General features: G+C 42.0%; 1 protein-coding gene across 1 annotated transcript; it reads right to left on the reverse strand.

The window, feature by feature from the left end:
* Nucleotides 1-272: 272 nt before the first annotated feature.
* Nucleotides 273-8,988, reverse strand: LOC133631928 (endonuclease G, mitochondrial-like). Its single transcript, XM_062024118.1, has 6 exons — nt 8,818-8,988; nt 8,048-8,241; nt 7,844-7,985; nt 849-958; nt 697-778; nt 273-629 (listed from the first exon to the last, which is right to left on the reverse strand). Exons 1-6 carry the CDS (start codon nt 8,986-8,988, stop codon nt 432-434), a joined length of 897 nt encoding a protein of 298 aa, XP_061880102.1. The 3' UTR covers nt 273-431.
* Nucleotides 8,989-10,866: the final 1,878 nt, after the last annotated feature.

Below are 10,866 nucleotides of genomic sequence, written 5' to 3' on the forward strand. Positions count from 1 at the left end.
TATATATATATATATATATATATATATATGTGTGTGTGTATATAAACAGCAATAGATATGTATTACCTGATGATATCAGTCTATTACCTGTAAAATCACTGGCCATACAGCAATAGATGATATCTGTCTATTACCTGATGATATCAGTCTATTACCTGTTACTGTGTGGAACTATTTACCTTGTGGATGAGTAAAGTAGATCCCCCTGATGTAGATGTTCTCATTTGTTGTATTAATAATGTATTCTATGATCAAACTTTCCATGGTTTGCACATGTTTTATTTGCTTATGTAGTGTTCAAGACTTTATGGACATCTTGTCACAAATATGAAACTATGAGCTTTATTTGGGACAGAAATCCAATATAATTGGCTCTTACTAGGATTGCAGTATGAAACAAGAAGGTGGGACGCCATGTTGGATGGCGAGGGTCACTTGGTGGTGATGGCGTGCAAGCTGCCGCTCCTCTTCATGATGTTGGGGACAAACAGGAGTCCTGACGCCCGCTCGATGGTTTCTATGGGAACCAGAAAACGCTCCAGAGGAATCTTCTCATCCACGGGCTCGTTTGGGAGAACGTAGGATCGAAGCTCCACCCCCTCGCCCTGGACCTGCTCCAGGATCAGCACCTGCGGAGACGTCGTCATCATCAACACCCGGCGGTCGGGCAGTCGATGTCAGCAGGACGCCACCCACCTTGAAGAAGTGCGTCGGCACGGCGACGTGATTGCGACCCAGGACTTGATAGCGCACGTAAAGCTTGCCGTCCGCTTCCTGCCTGAAAGTCAAGTTTGCTCACGTCAAGCTCCGCCCACTGCGGCCGACACCCTAAGAAGAAGCGGTGTTACCTGGGCAGGTAGAGCGGACCCGTGCACACGTACACGTTGGCGTAGCGTTTGGTCAGAGAGCGGCACAACTTCTCCAGATTGTTCCAAGCGTTCTGGTTCAGGTGAGGGTTCTGCGGACACAACGTGTTTGTGTGTGTGTGTGTGTGTGTGTGTGTGTGTGTGTGTGTGTGTGTGTGTGTGTGTGTGTGTGTGTGTGTGTGTGTGTGTGTGTGTGTGTGTGTGTGTGTGTGTGAGTACAGTGGTGGTCAAAAGTGTACATACACTTGTAAAGAACATCCTGTCATGGCTGTCTGGAGTGATTGGAGCACATACTTGTTGGTGACAAAAAAACATTCATGAAGTTTGCTTCTTTGATGAATTTATTATGGCTCTACTGAAAATGTGAGGGTCAAAAGTATACATACAGCAATGTTAATATTTGCTTACATTAGGGATGATGTTTGATAAGAAATTATCGAGTTCGAGCCTATTATCGAATCCTCTTATCGAACCGATTCCTTATCGATTCTCTTATGGAGTCCAGATAGGTTGTTGTGTATGGGAAAAAACACACAATATTTGGTTTAACAAAAGCTCACTTTTATTATATAAGAAAAAAATGAAATCTAATAAATAAATAAATATTGACTGTTACCCCCCTAAAAAATAAAAAAATAAAAATATTGATTGTTGTTACCCAAAGTATATTAAATGGGATTTTTCAGAGAAACAAATATATACAGTAACACAAAAACAAGTTGTCTCTGTGATCACTATAGGTGTATAAATAATAATATAGTGTTAAATAAAATCAGTCCCTTGGGCACAAAAGTGAAAATAATACAGCTCTCCAAAAAGTGCACTTCTGCTGCTATTGGAACATAACTGTTTGTTACGATGCTTTGACATTTTTGCACTTCATTTCTTTATTGAAAGAAAATTCTATGAAGAGAAAAGTTGTTTGCAAATGTGGTTACAATGCTAAAAAATGAAAAGTTAAAGCTAAAAAAAAGAAATACACTTTATTGAGTTAAAATCTTTCTTTATAGGGGGAAAGATGTGATGTTATGAGCTAGGGAATATAACGACTACGCTACCCAGCATGCAACGGGAGTGACGAGCATGCGCGGTAGCCCCGAAAAGTGTTGTTGCATGTCGTCACCCGTGAAAGTAAACGTCAAGAACTCAGCCAACACGCCTCGTCTGCATTATTTATAATTAGACAGACAACACATCTACAGTGTGATTTTGCAACGTTTACAAGGAAAGAAAAACAAAAGTTGAAAAAGGGAGATGTCATATATGTTGTATATATATGTATGTGCTGCAGTGTTGTATATATATGTATGTGCTGCGGTTGCTTTAATAACGTTGTGACAGCTGCGGTAAAGGAGGTGCGTTGCTAGCCTGGTTGCTATGTTTCCGGTTGGTGGTAAAAGTGTTGGTCATGTGTTTGTAGTCTGCTCAAATCTCTCAGTAAAGTTATTCATTGGATTATATTGTTTTGAACTTTATTATTCCATTGTTTTTCCTGCTTTCCCTATCTGTGCCTAATGACTGAGCTACGTGACGTCAATTCTTGTGATGTCTCAAGGGGCATTTCTGGTCGGGATGGGATTCGTTCCGAGGGAATCGAATAAAGAACCAACTCTTTTTCTTTACTATAGTGGTCTCGATAACGGGTACCGGTTCTCAAAAAGGGATTCGAGTCCGAGGACTCTGTTCTTTTCTTATCGAACAACCGGGAAAACCGGTTTCAAGTATCATCCCTAGCTTACATGTCCCTTGGCAAGTTGACCTGCAATAAGGCGCTTTTGGTAGCCATCCACAAGCTTCTGCTTGACCACTTGACCACTAAATTGCTGCAGTTCAGCTAAATGTGTTGCTTTTAATAATAATAATAATAATACATTTCATTTAGTATAGCGCTTTTCAGAGCACTCAAAGACGCTTTACGGGATAAAAAATTTAAAGGCCTACTGAAATGAATTTTTTTTATTTAAACGGGGATAGCAGATCTATTCTATGTGTCATACTTGATCATTTCGCGATATTGCCATATTTTTGCTGAAAGGATTTAGTATAGAACAACGACGATAAAGATTGCAACTTTTGGTATCTGATAAAAAAAAGGCTTGCACCTACCGGAAGTAGCGTGACGTAGTCAGTTGAACATATACGCAAAGTTCCCTATTGTTTACAATGATGGCCGCATGAAGTGAGAGAGATTCGGACCGAGAAAGCGACAATTTCCCCATTAATTTGAGCGAGGATGAAAGATTTGTGGATGAGTAAAGTGCAAGTGAAGGACTAGTGGGGAGTTGAAGCTATTCAGATAGGGAAGATGCTGTGAGAGCCGGGGGTGACCTGATATTCAGCTGGGAATGACTACAACAGTAAATAAACACAAGACATATATATACTCTATTAGCCACAACACAACCAGGCTTATATTTAATATGCCACAAATTAATCCTGCATAAAAACACCTGCGTGTTTGTTATGCTAGCTCCTAGCTCCTCTGCTAGCTCCTAGCTCCATAGAACACGCCAATACAATTCAAACACCTGATCAACACACACAATCACTCAGCCCAAAAGACCGTTCACCTAACCCAAGGTTCATAAAGCTTATATATTTTTAAAAAGTTACGTACGTGACGCGCACATACGGTCAAGTTATCGAATGTTTAGCAGCCAAGGCTGCATACTCACGGTACCTGATATTCAGCTGGGAATGACTACAACAGTAAATAAACACAAGACATATATATACTCTATTAGCCACAACACAACCAGGCTTATATTTAATATGCCACAAATTAATCCTGAATAACACCTGCGTGTTTGTTATGCTAGCTCCTAGCTCCTCTGCTAGCTCCTAGCTCCATAGAACACGCCAATACAATTCAAACACCTGATCAACACACACAATCACTCAGCCCAAAAGACCGTTCACCTAACCCAAGGTTCATAAAGCTTATATATTTTTAAAAAGTTACGTACGTGACGCGCACTTACGGTACGGTACGTGTTATGCTAGCTCCTAGCTCCTCTGCTAGCTCCTAGCTCCATAGAACACGCCAATACAATTCAAACACATGATCAACACACACAATCACTCAGCCCAAAAGACCGTTCACCTAACCCAAGGTTCATAAAGCTTATATATTTTAAAAAAGTTACGTACATACGCAAAAAAAAGCCAAAGCTGCATACTCACAGTAGCACGTCTGCGTCTTTGTCATCCAAATCAAAGTAATCCTGGTAAGAGTCTGTGTTGTCCCAGTTCTCTACAGGCGTCTGTGTATCCAAATCAAAAGTCCTCCTGGTTAGAGTCTCTGTTATCCGAGTTCTTCCATCTTGACTGCATCTTTCGGGAATGTAAACAAAGAAGCGCCGGCTGTGTACTGTTGTGGCTGACTACGTTCGAAAAATACGTCCATTTCGCACCGACAACTTTCTTCTTTGCTTGCTTGGCTTCCTTCTCCATAATGCAATGAACATGATTGAAACAGATTCACGAACACAGATGTCCAGAATACTGTGGAATTATGAAATGAAAACAGAGCTTTTTCATATCGGCTTCAATGTGGAAGGCATACCCGTGTTCGCCGGGCTACGTCACACGCATACGTCATCCTCAGAGGCGTTTCGAACCGGAAGTTTAGCGGCAAATTTAAAATGTCACTTTATAAGTTAACCCGGCCGTATTGGCATGTGTTATAATGTTAAGATTTCATCATTGATATATAAACTATCAGACTGCGTGGTCGGTAGTAGTGGGTTTCAGTAGGCCTTTAAATATAAAACAGTTTCAAGTAATAATATAAAATACAGGAAATATAAAAGCAGTACATTGTAAAATACATAACACAGGACAATTACAAGACACAGAACACTAATCAGTTTTCTGACATGGTCCCAGGGCCGGCCCGTGGCATAGGCCGTATAGGCAAATGCTAAAGGGCGCCGTCCATCAGGGGGCGCCACGCCAGTGCCACAAATGTTGGAGCAAAAAAAAAAAAAGTTGGTACTATTATTTCTAAATACAAAAAATAATCCCACGTTAATTAAAATGCAAAGTAAAGCCTATTTAATAGAAATATTATTTGTTACAACATTACGCCCCCCTCTCCCCCCGCACGGTGCGTCCCCTCCCTTCCCGTATCATGACTCTTACCACATCAAAAAATCAACACAGGATGTCAAAACGGCCAAAACTGTCAGGTGCCCAGGGAAGAAAAAAAGAGAAAAGAGGAGGAGAAACGAGAAAAAGACAGAGGTAGCAGGTAGGTAACGTTAGCCTACATGAAATTATTTGTCTGTTACAGAATGTGATAGTCACCTGGCTTTTTAGCATTAAGCTAATGTTACATGATTCGGCAATTGCTAATCAATAAATAGCTAGTTCTGTTTTAACGTCGGGTTAATATTGTGGAGGGGGCTAAATTGTTATGGAAAATAATCATGTAACGTTAGGTAATTACAGTACTCCCACCTTACATTCCTCAGGGACATTTGTATTACATCTTTTAAGCAGGTATTTTTTGTTGACATTGTTATTGCCTTCTGGTTAGCTAATGTTTGCCCTGCAGGTAATAGTCACTTTTCCACCCCTTTATATATTAGGTATAGTTGTAAGCCTAGTTGTTAAAGTGCACATCATTAATGTTAATTAAAGCAATATCACATGAGAGGGAATGCTGTTTTTTAATTTGAGCACTGCTGTGATTCGGTTAAAGATAATCATAACATAACATTCTCATATAATATGTTAATTTGCTTTCTTTAAGTAAAAAAAAAAGGTCAAAGACAAAGCTGCAAAGAAGAAAGCTGTAGGTGGGATCGGTGTATTAGCGGCTGGCTGCAGCAACACAACCAGGAGGACTTTGAGATGGATAGCAGACGCGCTAGCCGATGCTAGCCGCCAACCTCACCTTGACTTCCACCGTCTCCGGGCCGCCAACCGCATCTATGATCGGGTGAAGTCCTTCGTCGCGCCGTCGATCGCTGGAACGCAGGTGAGCACGGGTGTTGATGAGCAGATGAGGGCTGGCTGGCGTAGGTGGATAGCTAATGTTTTTAGCATAGCTCTGTGAGGTCCCGTTGCTAAGTTAGCTTCAATGGCGTCGTTAGCAACAGCATTGTTAAGCTTCGCCAGGCTGAGAATTATTAACCGTGTATTTACATGTCCATGGTTTAATAGTATTGTTGATCTTCTGTCTATCCTTCCAGTCAGGGGCTTATTTCTTTTGTTTCCATCTGCATTTAAGCTCGATGCTATCACGTTAGCTCCGTAGCTAAAGAGCTTCGCCGATGTATTGTCGTGGAGATAAAAGTCACTGTGAATGTCCATTTCGCGTACCTAAGTTACGGTCAGAGCGAAAAAAGATACGTCCTGCACTGCACTCTAGTCCTTCACTCTCACGTTCCTCATCCACAAATCTTTCATCCTGGCTCAAATTAATGGGGTAATCGTCGCTTTCTCGGTCCGAATCGTTCTCGCTGCTGGTGTAAACAATGGGGAAATGTGAGGAGCCTTTCAACCTGTGACGTCACGCTACTTCCGCTACAGGCAAGGCTTTTTTTTTTATCAGCGACCAAAAGTTGCGAACTTTATCGTCTATGTTCTCTACTAAATCCTTTCAGCAAAAATATGGCAATATCACGAAATGATCAAGTATGACACATAGAATGGATCTGCTATCCCCGTTTAAATAAGAAAATGTCATTTCAGTAGGCCTTTAAAGCATCAAAACAGGCCCAGAGCGTAATACTACCACCACCATGCTTGACGGTAGGCATGGTGTTCCTGGGATTAAAGGCCTCACCTTTTCCGGCCAAACAGCTCCATTTTTGTTTCATGTGACATCACATGGACAAAGATAAGACCTTCTGTGGTCAGATGAAACAAAAAGTGAGCTGTTTGGCCACAACACCCAGCAATATGTTTGGAGGAGAAAAGGTGAGGCCTTTAATCCCAGGAACACCATCCCTACCGTCAAGCATGGTGGTGGTAGTGTTATGCTCTGGGCCTGTTTTGCTGCGTTAAATGGGACAATGAAAAAGGAGGATTAGCTCCAAATTGTTCAGGACAAGCTCAAATCATCAGCCCGGAGGTTGGGTCTTGTTGGGTGTTGCTGTCAGAATAATTATGTACAAGTTATCACACAACTCTTATGCTTAAAGGCCGTTGCTATAGTAATCTATTGTGCTCACGTTAGACTTTTCTATCTGTGCAAGGACAAAACTTCTTATCTTCCACGGCATATGAGGGGTGGCCTCAGCCGCAGATGTTATCTTTGTTTTAGCCTGCTAACAGCCAAGGACTTCAAGTACCTCAACGAAGACCAGATGACAGCACGCAGACGAAGCAGAGACAAGGCCCCCAGCACATTCCGTCACATATTGTGCGTACTGGAGCTGCTTTGCATGATATGTGTGACCACTCCTTTTTAGAGGCGGCCTCAGTGATGCTGACTGGGGAAATCCTGAATAAATAGAGCTGTACCTTAGAGCGTAGGGCGAGACTGTGACTGAGTGTGCAGCTCAACGCGTTCTCCTCATGAGCTAAACTGAACTCTGTCTCTGCCTGGTTCCTTGCTTCTTGTTCTGTTTAATAGATGTCATCTATTAAACAGATGACAACACGCAGACGAAGCAGAGACAAGGCCCCCGGCACATTCCGTCACGTATTGTGCGTACTGGAGCTGCTTTGCATATGTGTGACCACTCCTTTTTAGAGGCGGCCTCAGTGATGCTGACTGGGGAAATCCTGAATAAATAGAGCCGTACCTTAGAGCGTAGGGCGAGACTGTGACTGAGTGTGCAGCTCCACGCGTTCTCCTCATGAGCTAAACTGAACTCTGTCTCTGCCTGATTCCTTGCTTCTTGTTCTGTTTAATAGATGTCATCGGTGTTTGAACCAAATAAGAGTTGCAAACACTAGCCAGCCATGACATGATGTTCTTTACAAGTGTACGTAGACTTTCGAGCAGGACTGCAGGTGTGTACCTGAGGGACCACGTTGCTCAGGTAGAAGGTGTCTTCCATGGCTTTCTGGCTCCACTTGTGGTTGGCTGCCGCGGCCATGTGACCCCTGTCCAGGCCACTCCCCCTGTAGTCTGCGTTGGTGGCGCGGTGGTAGACGTGCAGGCTGCGGGGACAAACGGCGGGGGGCTCAGCGAATCCGCCGCCGCGCCACGTCCGGGCACTCACCTGTCGTCCTCCTTGAAGTCGCAGAGCTTCCTGTCCGCCGAGCCGCTGAGGGAGGCGCCGCTGAGCCGCTCGATGACCCACGACGGCGTTCTGGTCCGTGGGTCGTACGAGCTGACGTAGGACTCCCTGGTCCTCACGTGGGTCAGCGACGGGAAGCCATATTTCACCAGCGCGCCAGAAGAACCTGGACTCACCTGGACGGCACCAAAAAGTATTTTGAAGTATTTGTTCATATCGGAACCATGAATATACCTTACTATTAATATTGTGTATGACTATTATTCAATGTGTATTACTATTATTATTGTGTATTACTATTGTTATTGTGTATTATTATTATTGTGTATGACTATTATTCAATGTGTATTACTATTATTCAGTGTGTATTACTATTATTATTGTGTATTACTATTGTTATTGTGTATTATTATTATTATTACTGTGTATGACTATTATTCAATGTGTATGACTATTATTCAGTGTGTATTACTATTATTCAGTGTGTATTACTATTATTATTGTGTATTACTATTGTTACTGTGTGTTATTATTATTATTGTGTATGACTATTATTATTGTGTATTACTATTGTGTATTAGGAACATATATTCATGTTTAAAGAGAGAATTAAAGCGTCCTAATAATGAATGAAAGTCATCATCCACCTTGTGACAAAGCCAGCTAGCAACATTCAAAAAATATAATGGCTATTTAGCTCTCGACATACTACTACGTCAACACTGACGCGTGACGTCATCGAACGCACGCACCGTCAGTTCGGCGGCGTGGACGCGCGGTACCGGTGCCACCGGGACTTGCGCCGGGAGACCGCCATCTCGGTGGTGCTGGTCGCCGGGCGTGGGCGTCCACAGGCGGCCTGCTGACGCCCCGAGGACCGCTCCGAGGGACAAGGTCGCGGCGGTGCGCCACCAGCGTCTCATGGTGCCTGGAGGGCGCGCGTAGATGACGTCACGAAAGGCGGCCACCGTTGATGACGTCAGGATTTCCAAATTGGGCGGCAATCGTCTTTTTAACAACAAATGTAGTTAGCTAGCAGCAATGTGGCGATGATCGATTTGATGAAGGAGTTATTTATAGTTAGTACTTCCCCAAATTAGTAACGAAATCCCAGCATGAATGTAAGTATTTTAATGAGTGGAGTGTTTTAAGACTCACTTTTATTCTCTACGTGAGTTACGTGGTCCTCTGTGGTTTTTTTACATTGTATTTCTATTTATAGTTTTAATCATATTTCCTTCTACACCCTTCCTAAAACCCATGTTTATTCACTGGCTTTTAACCCAACATGAGACTTTAAACTGTTTTTAACTTTTAACTGTTTTTAACTGCTTTTTATCTAACAAATTGTTCTTAGGGTAATTTGTATTTGCTTTTTCTATGTGTATTTTACTTCTGTTGTAAATGTTATTTTTTAGTCTGTCCTTTGCCTCTACTTCTTTGTGGTGTCCAGCCCTCTGGGGCCGTACTTATCAAGCTTCTCAGAATGACTCCTAGGAAGTCTGCTAAGAGTTGACTTAAGAGTAAATAAATTATTCGCTGAAAGCTGCACTTAAAAGTTAGTTATAAAGCGTCTTACTCACACTTTCAGCGAAGTGTAGGACTGAATCTTAAGTGTCACACTCAGAGCTGAATTACGACATTACTATGTGCCGTAAATGGAATTTTAGGTGACGTCATTTCTGTGTCCATAGAAATGACCAATCACGGAAGGGAATCCGTTGTCTAAGAATAAAGAAATATCTTGGAAATATTTAATTGGACAATGGGAGTGTATATTTTGACAATAAACTACAAAATAATACAAAACAAACTAGTCCCCGCCGGCACTCACGCTACCGCTCCCTCTCTTCTCTCGCCCACACACTCACTGACGTCACTCACCTCACGGCCACACACATACGCTACTGTCATAACATTTTCTTTCCAATTCATTAATTAGGCAACTAATTTGAAACTGGTGTGGGTGGCTCTATATATACTAGCCCACTGCAGCCACATGCAGAAATCAACATGGAATCGAAAAGTATTAAATCTGTGACAAAAATAATACCCGCTCTGTCTAAACGATACCGTTTGATCAGCTGCTCGTCATCAAACAAATCCAGAACATCGTTCCGCTCCCTGAATGTTCGCGCACGTCTCTCTCGCCTCAGTGCCATCCCCTGCTGGCAACTCCTAACCACTTAAGACACCTCTGAAGGTGTCTTAAATATCGTGGAGAGTAGGAGTGATTCTTAGACTTAAGAACGTTGATAAAAAGCTTTTATTCTTAAGTTTGAGAGTAGGACTAAATTTCGCAAATTCTCAGGACTTAAGTGTAAAATGGCACTCTAAGAAGCTTGATAAGTACGGCCCCTGTTCTTCAACCGTGCTTGTTTTTTAAAGGGCTTTATAAATAAAGTTGGTATGGTATATTTATTTTTATTTTAGTTTTATATTTATTTATTTTGTTTTTATTCAGTCATTGGTGGAGCTAAGGATAATATTTGAATCGTGTTTTTAATATTTTTGCGCAGCACTTTGGAAACATTTGTGTTGTTATTATGTGCTGTATAAATAAAGTGGACTGGATGAAGTTTTTCAAGACTCCACTACTAGTGACCAGTGCAGTAAAAAGCAGGAAGAGTCCAGAGGAGATGTGCCATCACAAGGATTGAAAAGAGGATTGATTGATTGATTGATTGAAACTTTCATTAGTAGTTTGCACAGTGAAGTACATATTCCATACAATTGACCACTAAATGGTAACACCCCAATAAGTTTTTCAACTTGTTTAAGTCGGGGTCCACTTAAATTCA

Source organism: Entelurus aequoreus, linkage group LG17 (assembly GCF_033978785.1).
Source record: "Entelurus aequoreus isolate RoL-2023_Sb linkage group LG17, RoL_Eaeq_v1.1, whole genome shotgun sequence".
Classification (NCBI taxonomy): domain Eukaryota; kingdom Metazoa; phylum Chordata; class Actinopteri; order Syngnathiformes; family Syngnathidae; genus Entelurus; species Entelurus aequoreus.

Coding starts and splice junctions, on each gene's coding strand:
- LOC133631928 (XM_062024118.1), bottom strand. CDS start 8,988: ATGAGACGCTGGTGGCGCACCGCCGCGACCTTGTCCCTCGGAGCGGTC. Junction 7,986..8,047: donor GACTTCAAGGAGGACGACAG/GTGAGTGCCCGG, acceptor TTGTCCCCGCAG/CCTGCACGTCTACCACCGCG. Junction 630..696: donor TGCCGACGCACTTCTTCAAG/GTGGGTGGCGTC, acceptor ACGTCTCCGCAG/GTGCTGATCCTGGAGCAGGT.